We start from the raw sequence: 16093 nt of genomic DNA on the forward strand, positions 1-16093 counted from the left end.
GCCTGTGACCGACCAACTTGGACGTCTTTTTAAAAAAAAAAAAGAAAAAAAAGAATTTTATTGGTATTTCACATTAACATGCGCCATTCACCATGTAGAACATTAATGCGTGTTTTATCGCAAGGAGCCCATACTATCAGGTAGGATGCTTATGGTACATGTGTCCTAACTCTGTTATGAGCAACACTAGGGCTTCACCTTTGAAGGCAGCATCTCTGGATAGCAACCCTAGCTGATGGTTCAGATGACTACCACCCCAATCACTTTTTACAGAATTAGTATGCTTTTTGCTCCGAGTGCAGCTCATCCCAGATCCCGTTCAAGAAGCCACTCCAATTCCCTTTTTCTATCAAACCCAGTTCCTCAGCGCCACCCTCTTTCTAACCTCACCTTTAATTTGCCACTAATTATATATATTTTTTTCTTGGGTTTACAAATTAAGCAGTTTAGTACCAGACTAACTGGGTGCAAACGATAAGGTTTGTTTAGAAGTACTTTTGGAGCAGTTTACACAATGAAAAGTAAATCAAAAGATGCCTATATAATTAAAATCGCTCTGAAAAAAGAATCCAGTAATAAACCTAAAGATTGTCTACAAAAGAGCTGCAGATCGTGCAAGTTGCATAAATAACATATCATTGTCTTGCTGGAAGTTAAGAGCCTCAAAACAGACCGGAATAACCCAGAGTTGAAACGTGGCTCAGGCAAAGGACCTGAGCCACCATCACTGGGGCCAGCAGATCGAACAAAAGGCAATTCACACTTAAGTATCAACAATTCAGTCTATTCGATTGCAGTCATGCCTAGTGGGGTGCAGTCAACAGCTGAAGGAGGCAATCGTGGAAGCTATTGGATTTTTTTGAGCCCCAATGTAGGCCTATCAGCAAAAGCATAAATCAGAGCTAGTACATATCAATTGAGAAGAAAAAACGTAAGAGATTGCAAAATTCTTGTCAATCTGTCCAAGTCTATTTGAGTAAGCATAGTAAAGTGGGGTTAAGCAGTGCAAAACTCACCTGAGCGTGAAGTGCAGCAGCTGCTGCTGCAGCCGCTGGGTAAGTGAACGCAGCATGGGGAATGGCTGGGGCCAGTTCCGTGGCATATAGTGGATAGGGAGCCCAGCCCTCTGGGGTTGCAGGGATCAGAGCTGCTCCCGTCAGGTCATCTAAACATTAAACGAAAAAAAAAATTGCAATTTGAAGGGGTCTAGAGAAGTCTCCTTTTACTCAGCCAACCGATCAAAATAATGCATGCAAAAGTGAGCATCAGATTAGTGACTTCTGGTCAGGGGGCACTAGATCACTTGTGATTTACCACTGCCCTCCTATTACATGATCCAAACCAGGCATCCAAGTGAGTGACTGTTACAACTGTGATTTCTGATAGACCTCCGTGATGTTGTGTTTGATGTGCATTTTCTAGGGGCTCCGTGTGAGACTATAGAACTAGGAGACCGGCAGTGTACAATATTAGAATAGTGATGCAGACATCTAGTGGACTCCATTGGACTGCACAAGGCCAGTGAGGGTGATCATTGTTTCTTATAAGCCAGTGATGCGGACTGTGAGACTGCAAGCCATACACCTCATGTGGCTATAGAACGTCTGAAGCCAGTCAAGCTGCAACAAGGAATACAGTCTTCCACAGACATGAAAAGCTATATTCCAGGTGTATGGCTGGACAGGCTCCTATGCCTCTTTGTGCTTACATCTATTTCCACTCCAAAACCCAACGTCTCATCTTCAGTGAGACTGGTTAGTCTTTCCATTAGGTTGTAGACCAAGATAAAGTTTGCATTGCCATACTTAATTACCCAGACTTTAGGCTTATTTAAATAACTTTAGCAAGTCTTTAGTTGGCGATTGTTTGGTTGGCCAAGAGGACTGAAGATCATTTGTGCTAAAGGGTCCTGTGCATGTGCAGCCCTAATTGAGGCAACGGAAAAAACGATTAGCCCGTGGTGTAGGAAGTTCAAATGGCCTAGGTATTTTGCATCCTACTGGAAGCCGAGCTATGGGAGTTTAGCAATTAGTTTGAAATAAAGTCTGGGCTCCATGGTCATTCATACCCCCTTGCAAGAAATGTTGAAGCTGCCACGAAGCCGATTGAGTGCAGTACAAAATACACTTAATGGCATCTAACTGAACTTTGTAAGGTGCCTTGGTGTTCCTTCAGTAGCTTTTGGCAGAATGCAAGAAATTTGAGAAGTTGGCTCAGGCAGTCCGTTATGTCCGTCAGACTACGGTATTAATACCAAGTGTACCAGCAAAAGGATTTGTTTTCCATAAGGAGGATTTCCCCATGTAGACTTTTCTAGGTGCTACTTTATTAGCATTTGGGCCTCGTGAAAAGTTTAAACCAAGTTCACTTTGTCGAAAAGACCACATACGGTTGTGCCTCAATGCTAATAAAATTCTTTCTATTCAGCTAAGCATCCTTCAAGTAAGAGAAAGTCTCTAAACCCATACATTTCACAGAACATGCTTTGAAATAGCCATACCGAGATTTACTGGCTGAATACAAAGACTAGTCAAAAATAAACTTCAAAGCCTTCTTTGCCTTGCAAAAGGCTTATGGCTCATCCAGAAAGGGCCTTGCATTTGCAGCAGCCAGAAGCAGAATACTGGCAGTATGTTCCGTGGGTTTATTGACCAGAAGTAGCTTTCCTTCTACTTTGGTATCTGACCAAACACGGAGGCACAGACAGCAAACTATTTGCAAGGACAGATTAGCTCAAGCTCTGAATGGTTGTTTATGTAGAAATGCTTGGCTACACCTCCAAAATTTTAGTACGAGTATACAATTCAATGGGAGAGCATGTTCACATTTCTGCTGAAGAAATAAAGACAGGGGGGGAGGGGGATCTCCATGCCATTTTCCTCCCAACCCCTCAAACAGCATTCGACTCTTCAACACATAAAACCCTATCTACAATTGAAACCAATCGTTGAATAAGATCGATTGACCCAATCCGAGCTTACTGCAGCAATTACATTTGCCCATGGTTCTGCTAAGTACTCCCAGAGGTCACTTTAGGGAATTACAGTCCTCAACTTCAGCATCACAGAGGATACATAAAGTCGGATTATCTTCCTAAACATCAATGGCCTGATTAAGGGTAAGTGACACCTAATCAAAGATGACGCCGTTCTGCTTCCCCAGAAGAGCTCCTGTGGAAGACTAGGTCTATAGAATTGCTTGTATAGAAGCAGTGCTGGTGCTTTACGGAAATCACTTAACAGTACCCACAAACAAATCAAAGGTAAACTCCCAATGCTGCTTGAATAAAATATTGCAGTCAAAGTATTGTAATCAATGTACAGTGCAGAGCAAAAGGAAATCACAGAACGTCCAGTTGCAGATGGTAGAATGTTCATTACTCCCAGAAACTAGAAAAGAGGGCCCTAATACTCCACTTAAGAGCGAAAGTGTCCTCTGGGTGTGTTGAACATTTACCCTGGTCTCATCTTAAATGGTCAATGGCAAGAGTAGGACTTTCACATTACCTGGCTCTTCACTGTGAATCAAATTCAGTGTCTTAGTTAAAAATCAACGAGTCCAACTAAGTTCTAAACTCTTGGTGGTCAAGAGGACAAACTGCAAGAGTAACCTCTTCGAGCATCTACTATTCATAGTCCAGTCATGGTTCCCACCTCAGACGCATGGGCTGCAGGATCCGGAGATCCATAGAAATCGCCAGAAACTCAATTGTATTTTCCAAGTTTCGTCTGGGATTGGATATCGGAATTCCAATCACATTCCTTTTTATCTTTCATTTCTGCTGAACCATCCAGGAATTAGCTTTTTTGGGGAAAGAAACCTAGTTCATACACATGCAGACAACCATGAGCGGCATAACAGCATTTGGACCAGAAAATTTAGAGATTGGGCATCTCACTAGTCCGCATTAGTCTCTAGACTAGGGAGCGGCCTCCTAGAATGGAAAGGGCACATTAATATCCAGAATTCTGCCAGAATTTCGAAAAGGACATTAACTCGGGTGATATTTCTTAGCACTCTTTCTGGTTAATTCATAGCCAGAACAGAAACCTGTATATATTTTCGAAAACTGTCTTAGTAAATAAGTACCTCTGGCTCTGCTGAACAAAACCCCTAATCCTGAGCAGTCCCCTATGCGCACATATCTGGGGAAAAGTTTGTGCCTTTGAAGGGGATGCTCTGTAAAGAAACAATGAGTTTATATCCTGACAACTGAACCGGTTACTCACTAGGATTTGAATGTGGTCAATGCATGCCCTTTAAATCTATGCCTATGATGAAAGTTCCCAAAAGATTGATATATCTACGCACTTTCAGAAGCTCACTAATCATGGAGAATGAGTTACCTTCGTAAACATCACAATAAAATTGCCTGATGGATAGTCTGATCACCAAGTCAGGTTACAGATTTGAAACCATTTGTCGCAAAGGAATTTTTTGGGTTTGAACATGCACAATGGCACCATTGAAACATTACAGCATTCAAAGATTTCCAGCCCAGCACTGCCCAGAATGCAGGCAATTTAATAGATGTGAATTAGGGAGAGCCAGGCCTATGCATTGAAATCACCAACAATAATGGTTTCATTCATTCCCTTTGCTCCTCAACTTCGAATACATTACTAGGTAAAGGCCCTAGAGTGTCATTCTGCACAGACCATAAATGGAGAATGTGGTCTAATCACCAAGTTGGTAACTTTGGAACCTGAGTTTGAGCCCTGGCTCTTGCACTAAACGGCAAATTGTAAAAGTCTTGACCAGTCATTTAATATCCATGTGCCTAAAATATAGTTGTTCAGCAATTTTAACTGTGAAATGTAAGGGCATTGTGAAAGATTGAAATCCCAAGTGGTTGTGCAGTGCTCTTTCAGCCTAGCTTTGCACTAGATTTATACATAGATCTATTAATTTCCTCCCTTCTTACTTTAGGAGCCCTGAAGAGCCGCAAATCAACTGCTGCCCCACTTAATATCCTACCTCGTGGGGAACTGCCTTGCAGGTCTTTGATGGAGAAAACGGTAGCCATTTAAAGTACTTCCATGAAAGGATTAAAAACTCATTAACAAAGATCGCCTTTCAGGAGGATTGGACAAAACTGGAGCGGACCCATTTGGGCCTATGTGAATAAGCAGAACTTCCTTTCCTGAGAGGTAACCTACATCGATATGTAAATTAATAGACTTCTTCCATTGTTTTCTCCTAAGATTTTTGCTGTTTAAGCTCACTTCCATTAAAGGAAGTATTTTTCACGATTCCAAACAGCTTTGCAGTGACTTGAGTTTATTAAAAAAACATCAGGTTTGCAACTTGTCAGGGTGGTGGCAAGTTAAAAAAAAAAATAGTCAGGCATTCTGCAGAGTTCATTCTAGGAGCATAGGCATAAAACCTTAACGTATACCCATAGCAGACTAGAATTTGCGTCCGACTAACTCGCAAGTTAAGAAATGCTGCATGTGCCTTGCTACAAAAAAGTTTGGACATCCCAGAGAACCCTTTAAAGTATGCGATTAGGCAATACTCGACTCCTGGTCGAAACAAAATTTGTGGGAGGTTAGTAATATACAAGGGCAGAGCAAGAAGTGCACAAAAGGGCTGCATGTGCATAGGCACCTTACGTTTCAAAAGAGATGCAATGTCTAGTCCTCTTTCAACGAAATACTCCAAAGCTTGACAAGTGATAATGAGCAAAATACAAAATTATCACAGTGTAGCAGCTAAAAATCATTCGAGAGAGGCATTGTTACAAAACCATAAGTAATGAAGTTGTGGGGTGTTGCATTCTTACATGGCACTGTCTGAAAAAACGTCCACTGCAGTACAGGCAATGGAAGAGGTGCCTCAACTAGTTAGTGGCACAAACATTCTCCTAGGTACTAACCACTGTGCAATCACATTGGACAGACCCAACGGGGACAATTCTGCAAAATTACACAAAAATGATCAACATTAAAGTTAGCAATAACGAGCTTGTTTACATGTACAGCAATTAATTTGAGGCAACACATTGTGCTTTAGAGGTCTACAGGTACTGTTCTTATAGAAATTATTGAAATCCTGACTTCTGTGTTCGAAGACCGCTATTGAATTTCTGCATGGGCTTACAGCCCCTCAACTTTAGATCTTAAACACATGGGCACTTCAATAACTACCAAAGGCATGCAATGGTAGCTCCAACATTAAAATCCATCCCATTTCCTGCTATGCCCCACATCTGTAAAGCATTCACACAAACCTTTAGACTACAAAAACGTTGAAGGCATCACAGGACTAGATTTATAATTGCTGAAGCCACCCACACAACCCTTCATTGTATTTTCCTAGGTGCTATGGTATTCAAGCTAACATTTCACAATCCAACACTTAGCCAGCATCGCTGAGCTTACACCCCAACATATACATTTGCTTTTATTTAAGAAATGTAAAACTCAGGTTTTGGAAATTGGAACAGGTCATTGGTTGATCAGTAAACATGTTGTATCCGGAAAGGAGTGGTTAATGCTCGTTATGATGGGCACGACTCCCAAAGAGATTAGACCACAAAAAGTTGGATTGAGGATCATATTTCAGCAGCCATATTCAAATCATAATGCCCTTTCATGAGCAAGAAAAAAAAAATACTATACCGTTAGATTGTCAGTTTTCATACCGATATCTTAAGGAAACTATACGAAATTACATACTTCATGTGGCCTGTAGGTCCCTTGTTCACTAGATCTTTTGTCAGTTTAAAGGCAATTTCACGATCTAAATGAATGCACACCACTCATTTATACTCTCCACATTCCACTAAAGAGAAAGCCTGGCAACAAAGTCTGAAACTTACAGGGTAATCATTGGATAAAAAAAATAAAAAATGTATTAGATTATGACCATAGCAAGATAAAAACAATTAAATCACAATTGCAGAGTTAAAAAAAAAAAAGCGACAAACTTTCACCATTACTTCTCAGACCCGGCTTACTTTGTGCTAAACAAAGCTGCAGTAAGTGTGCCTACTAGGTATAAAAGTGTTACAAAATTTAAGGGGTATAAACATACGAAAGTTCTAGCGCACCTTAAAAGGTGATCTGGCAATTCTTTTCACCAACTTAATAAAAAAAGATGGCCTACAAAGAAACCTACGGCTACAATATAATAAATAGTCATTTAAATAAGAGGCACTTCGGGAGTATGTACATTACATGCAACCTGAAACTGTTGGGAGACTTCCATGTTACCCTCGCCACAATAAGATTAATACTTATACAAACACTGCGTATCCAAAAAATGCTATACAATTGGAAGATCCAGCACTTCGTATTCTTAGCACTAGGCTCTCAATTTTGCATTTATTGATCCATGCTATAAACCTGTGCATGCAGAGGAACATGCGCAAACTAGACTTACATGGGTCCCGTGCAATAAAGTGCGCGCCAAGGGCAGGGTGCATATTGGTGGGATTTGGAGTACCCATTAGCTTGTTCTTGGCCATCTTGGTGTTAGCTTTTGCAAATTCTAACCGCAGGGTTTGTGGGTTCTCTGGATCAAAGCGGATGCCCTGAAAAGAGAACATGTAAGAGTTAATTTCAAATACAACTTCATAGCCTTTTTTGCTGCACCTGTTAGGTGTGATGCAATATCCACTTGTATTGCACGGTTACTTGAAGAAATGCGTTACTTACCTGTAACTGCAGTTATCCAGTATTAGTGTATTTCATAGATTCACATGCCTGAATCATTCCCCGTCGTCGAGACGGTGTCTCCGGTACATAGAAAAGTAATGTCCTATAGATATATAGAGAGAATTAGGCCTAAGGGCCTCACCTTAGTAGCCTATGTCCTTTTGTAAAAAGGACCAAATTCTAGGAGAGCCAATCAGCTAACACCTCTCTAGAACCTTCCTGTCAGGAGCCTCAGTCTCAGATTTTCGTACGCACTAAGCTAAGAGACGAAGCACTGATAGAGAGATAGGTGAGTCCTTCCAAGGGAGGCAGGAGGGTTGCATGTGAATCTATGAAAGACACCAATACTGGATAACTGCAGTTACAGGCAAGTAATGCATTTCTTATCCAGTATTATGGGTGTCTTTCATAGATTCACATGCCTGAATCGGAGTAGCAAGCAATACCTTGTGCACATTTCTGATGGAGCATCATATAAAAGTCATTAGATAATTCATATCATGCGACTATGAACCATCAATAGACATCAACCAGAAGCAGTAACAGAAATGTACATACCAGAAACGGATGGAGGGATGGAGGAAGGCTCACCTTACTGGAAGAGATGGCGTAGCACTGCTTGTTCCACTGCTGCATCCTTCATCAGCTCTGTATCCAGGCAGTAGTGCCTGGTGAAGGTATGCGGCGACTTCTATGTTGCCGCCCTGCAGATGTTAATAACTGGCCCTCCTGCAAATAGTGCAATAGAAGTAGACATGGCTCTTGTAGAGTGTGCCCTGATTTTAGAGTGCAATGGCTGTCCGGCTCCGTCGTGGAAAAAGGCAATCGCCGGAGAGATCCATCTGGAGATGCTTTGGTAAGCAGTAGACCCTTCCTAGGCCTTCTGAAGGCTATGAAGAGTTGGTTAGATTTTCTGAAAAGTTTGGTATTATCAAGATAACATTTTAGACATCTCTTAAGGTCCAATGAGTGCAGCGATCTCTCAGCTGCGGTGCTGGGATTTGGAAAGAATGATCTGAGAATCACAGGCTCATTTAAGTGGAAGTCCGACGGGACTTTAGGAATAAACCTAGGATTGGTCCTTAAAATCACTCTGTCATCCCTAAACTGCAGGAAGGGGTCTTGGATGAGCCTGCAGTTCACTGACCCTCCTTGCTGATGTAAGCGCCAGGAGAAGAGCAGTCTTCCACAAAATGTATTTCACGTCTGCCCTGTGAATGGGTTCAAAAGGGTGTTTCATCAGTTGGTTAAGAACCACATTTAGATGCCATGTTGGAGGGATCATCCATGGTCGAGGAAAAGATCTATAGAGACCTTTAAGGAATGGTTTTATTAGTCTACTAGACCAGAGAGAGGGTCCTTTAGATGTTTTTAAACCTTGATATCGCCGCCAAATGTACCCGTATGGAGGAGTGGGCCAGGCCAGACTGCGCCAGATGTAGCAAGTAGGGTAATATTTGTTCTGGAGAGGTGGCGAAGGGACGTAGACCCTTGTCCGCACACCAGATGCAGAAGCGTTTCCACTTCAGGGAATAAGTCTAGTTAGTGCTGTCCGCTCTTGCCCTGGCTAGGATAGCTTTACAATCCTGCAGGATGTTTATATTGCTGAATTCTCGGTACTCAGGAGCCAAGCCGATAACCTGAGAGATTTCAGATCCGGATGTTGAACCTGCTTGTTGCTCATCGTGAGTAGAGATACATGCTGACGTAGATGGATCACAGCTGCAGTGATAGGCTTTTAAGGTCTGTGAACCAATGTTGCCTCGGCCAGAATGGGGCTATCAGAATTAAAGTGCAAGGCTCCGCCTTAATCTTTCTGAGGACTCTGGGAATCATTGGAAATGGCGGAAATGCGTACGCAAAAACGTTGCGCCATGATGGAAAATGCATTCCGAGAGACCTTGATTGGGGATGCCAACTTGCGAAGTTGGCATTTGGTGTTCTCCCTCGTCGTAAATAGGTCGATTTTCGGCGTTCCCCACCTTGAGAAGATTTTGACGGTGGTCGTCATGTCTAGCTCCCATTTGTGTGATGAAGACCTCTGCCTGCTCAGTGCGTCTGCGATGACATTGTCCTTGCCTCGGACGTACTCCACCTTAAACGATACGTTGTGGAGAATGAGCCAATTCCACATCTTTTGCGATTCGCGACAGTGTTAGCGAACGCGTCCCTCCCTGTTTGTTCAGGTAGGGCATCGTCGTAGTGTTGTCGGTCCTGACGAGCACTAGGGAGTTCTTGATCCTTGGCAAGAAGGACTGCAAGGCTAGGAAGACTGCCGTCCGCTCCAGCAGGTTGATATGGAGCTGTGTTTCTGGTTCTGACCATCTGCCGCTGATCCGTAATTCCTGTAGGACTGCTCCCCAACTCTCCAGGGAGGCGTCCGTTGTAATGATACGAGGAGCTGCTGGGAGCAGGAACGGCAATCCCTGCGATAGGTTCTTGAGCGACCTCCACCACTGCAATGCCTTGGTGATTTGCATTGTGATATTTATGCGGTCTTCGAACGATCCCGTGCATTGCGTCCACTGTTTGGACAAAGCCTCTTGGAGCGTACGCATCCTGAGACAACAGTGCGGTATGAGCAGGATGCACGAGGACATCATTCCCAAGAGGGATTTGAAGGTATGGACTGGTAAAGTTTTCTTCGAAGCCACTGATGTGGCTAGAGAGACAAGCTCCCGTCTTCTCTCCTGAGATGGGAATGCCACGCAGCTTTTGTATCCAATGTTGCTCCGAGGAAGGTAATGACTCGAGAGGGATGCAAGGTGGATTTTTCTTGATTGTGTTAGACCCAAGTGCTTGAAGAGATTTAAACAGGCGTTTGAGGATTTGGTTGCGCCTGATAAGGACGGTGCCTTCACCAGCCAGTCGTCCAAATATGGGAAGACCTGATGTCCATGCTGCCTGAGGAATGCTGTTACCGGGGAGAGACACTTGGTGAAGATCCGGGGCGCAGACTTGAGGCCAAAAGGGAGGACACAGAACTGATAGTGCTGGCCCGACACTGCAAATCTTAGGAATTTCCTGTGATTTTTGTGGACTGGGACGTGAAAGTATGCGTCTTTCAGGTTCAAAGACGTCATGAAATCTCCCTCTAAGAGACCGAAGTTCTCTTGAATCGTGACCATGCGAAACGATTGCCTCTTTAAGACTGCGTTGAGCGCCCTGAGGTCTAGAATGGGCCTCCATTTCTTTTCCTTCTTTTGAATGAGGAAAAAGCGGGAGTAAAATCCTCTCCCCTTGTGAGCTGACCGTACTCGCTCTATTGCCCCTTTTTGTAGCATAATTGAGATTTCTTGAAGAAGCAATCGCAGGTTTTTGTGATGCATTGGGCGAAGAGGGGTTGTCGGAGGGATATTTTCGAATTCTCTAGAATGTCCAAATTGAATTAACTGAAGGACCCACCGGTCCGTTATTCTCCTCCAATTGTTGAGGAATTGGGTCAGTTTTCCTCCACTTTTCAAAGGAGAGGAGGTATGGACTGGCTGTAGGAATAGGCCATTGGCGTCCGCCAGTGGTCTTCCGTTGTTTTTTTTCCCCTAAAGTTGGACGTTCCAAAAGAGGACCGTCTGCCCTGTTGGCGAGGTTGGTATTGTGACTTGCCTTGGCTGTAAGAATATGAGGATCTATTTTGATAATTGCCTCTGTAAGAGGATTGTCCTCTGCCCCTCGAAAAGGACTTGTTTCTAAATTGCAGCGTGCCGAGTGCTCTCGCTGTGTCCGTTTTTATTGTTTGTAGCGCCTCATCGATCTTGGCTCCAAACAGGTGTTGTCCATTGTATGGCATGTCCAGGACTTTAGATTGCACCTCCTGCCGTAATGAGGTAGACTTGAGCCATCCCTGCCTTCGCAATACCGCTGCCCCTGCTAGCTGTCTGAATCCAGTCATTGCTACATCCAGAGCACAGTCGATCAATTCAGAGGCCGAAGATTGACCCTCTAGAAGTAGAGATTGAACTTCCTCCTTCGTGGCGTCTGGCAGTTCAGATAAATACGGACCAATGTCTGCCCACAACTGCCTATTATATCTTCCTGGGAGCGCAATAGAATTTGCCGCTTTTACTGTCATTGCTGATGTGGTTGAAAAACGCTTTCCGATATTGTCCAGCTTCCTGCCCTCCTTATCTGGTGGAGCTGTTAACAGAGGGATTCCTGGAATTTTTCTGCGCTGCCTGTGTAACCACAGAGTCTGGCTTGGGATGCCCTTTGAGGCAGGCTGGTGCCGATGATGGGGCTTTGTATTTTTTGTCCAGTCTTGGAACCAGTGCTGAAACTGAGGCTGGAGTCTGCATCAACTGCAAACCCTCTTTCCATATATAGTCAATAATCGGAATTGACCTGGTGGTTCTTAAGTGGCTCCTTAAAATCATAAAACAGTCAGTTTCGGAGACTCCATCGTCATGTGGAACCTTTTGGCCGCTCTCCACCAGATTGTGGAACCCTCCTAGGTCCGCAGGTGGTGAACCCGAGGTAGCGGGCTCCGGGGACGCTGGAGAAGAAAGGATATAATCATCTCCGTCATCATGATTGGAATGGTTATCTTGGACCTCCCCCTCTTCCTGTTCTTCAACGTCAGATAATGGAGGATCTTGTATCTGTACCCTTTCCTGATGGAGCACCAATGCCGGTGGTCTGGGCCGTGGAGACGGAGCCGTCTCCGCTGCTGGAGGAGCCGGTCTAGCTGCTGGAGCGGAGGACTCCAGGAATCGTTGTTTATAGTCCTGTATTAAAAATCAAATCAGACACTATAGACGCTGATAGACATACCATGGGCGTAATTTGAGTCTGAACCCGTGTCTGAACAATATGCTCTTGGGTAATGTCAGCATCATCAACCTCATCAGTGCTTTGGCATTTGACCACTAGATGAGATGGACTGGTAGCCTGTGTTATCCTCCTCATCCGACTCCTCATCCTGTAGGAGAGGAGTTGGAGGCAATCCTTGCACTCTACTTGGGGATGGTAACTGATGTAAATCGCCTTTTTTGAGCTCTTTACCCTGAGAGAAGCGGGTTGTAACTCAGCCTCAGCTGTCCTTGAAGGGCTCGTCGACAGCAGGATCCTGGACGACCTATCGTCTACAGAGAGTAGTTCTTGCATCTGTCTCATCGACGGTGGAACAGTCGTTGACTGCTTCCATTGAGGCATCGATGATGTTTGTCAACGGTGTGGCTGACTACTGTATCTCTATTGTCGTTGACTTAGTCGACGGTGCCACCGTAGACTGCCTTCTTAGTCGGCGATTTGTCGGCGGTACACTCGACGATGATCTCGTCGTCGACACTAAAGTCGACGCTGTAGTCGTTGACTATTTCTTTGAGAATAATCGACGACAAAGGCTTACCCGCCGTCGATGTAGTAGATGAAAAAAACGCCGACGATGCGGTCGTCGTCAATACTGTCGTCGTAGACGTCGAAACGTAGACGGTAGGCACAGCCTTCTTCTGCGTCGATGAGGGCGTATACGAGGTAGTCGTCATCGACGGTGTAGACTTTTTGAAGGAGTGAGCCTCCTTGTTAGACGCCGATGACTTGGCCTCTGAAGACTTTTACAGCCTTCTTTGGAGGAGCGTCTGCAGGGCTAGGGGAAGCCAACCTTGGCCTTTTTAGAGACAGCTTTGAGGAAACTTAAGAAAACTCATGTTCCTCTGAAGATTCCAGAATGTCTCTGGTCTTGAGCCTGTTAAGCCAGAGTAAAAAGCGTCCTTCTCTTGTCTTTTAGCGTTTTTGTAGAAAAAGTTCTACAAATGTTGGTCTTTAGGCGAATGGTCCGGATACAGGCGGTATAAGCATGTCTTGTGCTGGTCTTCCACATGTAACCTCTTTTTCCCACAAGTACATGCTCTGAAGAGACCCTTCTTCTGAGGATCAGCCATAATCAGTCTTGAAGTAAGGAAATCCGAATTTGTGAAGAAATAAGCTAGATTAAGGAAACCTGAGGAGAACTCAGGTGGAGACTCCCTTAGCACAACGTGCGGTAGACAATCTGAGACTGAGGCTCCTGACAGGAAGGTTCTAGAGGGAGGTGTTAGTCGATTGGCTCTCTTCTAGAATTTGGTCCTTTTTACAAAAGGACATAGATATGCTACTAAGGTGAGGCCCTTAGGCCTACTTCTCTCTATGTCTATAGGACATTACTTTTCTATGTACCGGAGACTCCCGTCTCGACGACTGGGAATGATTCAGGCATGTGGATCTATGAAAGACCCATAATACTGGATAATGAGGTGCTTTTTGTACTCTAGAAGAGTTATATCTTAGATAGTCCGCTTTGGTACATGATAGCAAGCACAGCTTCCTGATCTTTTAAAACAAGCTTTAACCTGAATATTTGGTTAATTAAAGATATGGATCCAAACCCATGCCCTCGTTTCTTGCATTCAGGTTTTTGAAGGGTGTGGGGGCATCTTTCATATGACAACAACTTTCTCCCTACATGGCTATCAACTTGCTTTTTTTTTTAATGCCCCTGAAGTACTCACATTTAAGGAATTCTTGGCCGCTTCTGCACCAGCACGGTTGTCAAAGGTAACAAATCCAACAGGCTAAAAAACAAAACGTTAAACTCCCTTTTAGTCTGCAAAACCACTGGAAGATTCCAAAATATTTTAAGCATTCTACCAAGGCACATTTTTTTATAAAAGAGCTTGCACCATACCACATTGCATGCATTCACACCCGGTATTTGTAAAGTGTGAACTAATCACCTGTAATGGGAGAATAAGTGAGCTATTGCCCAGAGTCACATGCTAGGTTGATCTGCCTCTGGTGCTGGGGATCGAACCGTGAGCCCCATGCTCTGGAGTAAGCCGCCCTGGTCGCTGCACCACACCTCTCTCCATGTGGCCACAAAATAGCTGGCCAGAAGAACTTCATGCCTGTTCCTTAATTTGCATGGATCAGCAAAAGCCACATCTCAGTTATAGCATGATTAGATTTGCTACGAACAACTGGTTCATCAAGATTTCCACCATGATGCTTGTTGCTACAGTGTTGATTACGATTCAACACATTGTTATGGGGAGGGAGGGGGGTACAAGGCAAGGTTTAAGCAAATGCTGGATGAATACAACATTGGGTTTTGAAATACACTTTCAGAAGTAATGTGGGCCTTCCCATATTGCCATCCCCTGCCCCAATTAAGACCCGTTTAATTCGTCAAATGCTGCTGTGGTTGAAAGTTTGTGGATACCTTACTGGTTTGAAACAGTTTACATTAATGAGAGGCCGGTTAGTAATCTGGCTACAAAATAAAATTGGGCGCTTTGTTGGAGTATTTTCTTAAGTGACAGATTGGGAAAATGGAATATCTTCAAGTTAGAAAACATTTACACCTGACCAAGGTGTAGCATTTAACCTTAAGTCGTCTTGCAGTGAAGGGGTTGTGGCAGAAACAAAAACCCTCAAGAATGAGCCACGGGAGTTAAACATATGCCTTTACCCACCTTTAGCTAAAGAATTAGCTAGAAAAATAGTTGTCAGAGCGGGCCATGATTGGATTAACCAGTAGAGCATGAGGGTTTCTTGTTCAGGTCTTCTAGGTTTTAGATCAGATTAAAGAGGTTATTGTTGATTTTACATGAAAACAATGTAAATACTGGAATCTAAAATAGATAAATGTTTTGTATAATACAATTCTATACGTTAGATTTTTTGGGGGGAGAAATACAGAAAAAAAAGTATGAAGGTTAGTGTTGGTAAAATACTGGAATATTCGTTCTTTCTATACACATTTTCCCAGGGTAGTGCATTAATAAGCACACATTATTGCAAAGCACAAGCCGCTCTGTGCATGAATGGTGAGGGTGTGCAGTAGATTACGTTATTGGAGGTCGGAGGCTTCAAGGTACTTCCTGGCCTGCAAAAATTTCTAGTCCAAATCTGGTATTAGAAACTAGTTACAGCGTATAATAGCTGTTTTGTGCAGCTATTTTAGGCCACTTGGTTAATAATTTTCTCTACTGTTCATTTTATAGTTAGACCACCACAATCTTCACATGCTTATAGAAGGCATTAGGCCGTTCTGGGTGCCTAATTTACTAGTGGGATACAAGTTTCATGGCAGTCTAAAATAATTGGAGATTTCCCTCTTAAAGGGTGGAAAGCAAACATCCATCTTCACTCTAAAGGAAGAGACCGACGCATGCATGACCCATCTCGATGAGCAGCAAATGCATTGCACTCGCAGTAATTTATTCTTAAACACAAGAAACGTGCATAGTAATCTATATTGTTTAACTACCTGTTTTGAGGTAAGCTTGATTAAGGATCCTTCATAACCCTGTGGAAAAGAAAAGCAGGTTACTGAAAAAAAATAAGGCCAAACGAGGAAAGTAGAATGCAACTTAAAGCTCTAAACAGTTCTCTAGTCAGACTGGATCTCCTTGGCTACATTTACACAGTTGTAGACATGTTGTACAGTGGTGGTACTG

General features: G+C 43.5%; 2 protein-coding genes across 13 annotated transcripts in view; one reads left to right on the plus strand and one right to left on the minus strand.

Moving 5' to 3' along the window:
• Positions 1 to 16093, plus strand: part of LOC144826538 (uncharacterized) — a 1868758-nt gene that overhangs the window by 208650 nt on the left and 1644015 nt on the right. For 4 of the 11 annotated variants that reach the window (XR_013609845.1, XM_078684973.1, XM_078684974.1 and 1 more), the window contains one exon: positions 4930 to 5150. The exons of the other annotated variants lie outside the window; for them this stretch is intronic. The gene's annotated coding sequence lies outside the window, so the exon portion shown is untranslated. The remainder of the gene's footprint in view (positions 1 to 4929; positions 5151 to 16093) is intronic. 11 annotated transcript variants of the gene reach the window in all.
• Positions 1 to 16093, minus strand: part of RBPMS2 (RNA binding protein, mRNA processing factor 2) — a 242757-nt gene that overhangs the window by 112377 nt on the left and 114287 nt on the right. The window contains exons 3-6 of one of the 2 annotated variants that reach the window (XM_078684971.1): positions 15904 to 15942; positions 14144 to 14206; positions 7387 to 7537; positions 1017 to 1165 (exon numbers count right to left, since the gene is read on the minus strand). In XM_078684971.1, coding sequence (XP_078541097.1) covers positions 1017 to 1165; positions 7387 to 7537; positions 14144 to 14206; positions 15904 to 15942 — 402 coding nt within the window. The remainder of the gene's footprint in view (positions 1 to 1016; positions 1166 to 7386; positions 7538 to 14143; positions 14207 to 15903; positions 15943 to 16093) is intronic. The other variant, XM_078684970.1, reaches the window with a different exon arrangement.

This window comes from Lissotriton helveticus, chromosome 3_2, assembly GCF_964261635.1.
Source record: "Lissotriton helveticus chromosome 3_2, aLisHel1.1, whole genome shotgun sequence".
In the NCBI taxonomy this organism is placed as follows: domain Eukaryota; kingdom Metazoa; phylum Chordata; class Amphibia; order Caudata; family Salamandridae; genus Lissotriton; species Lissotriton helveticus.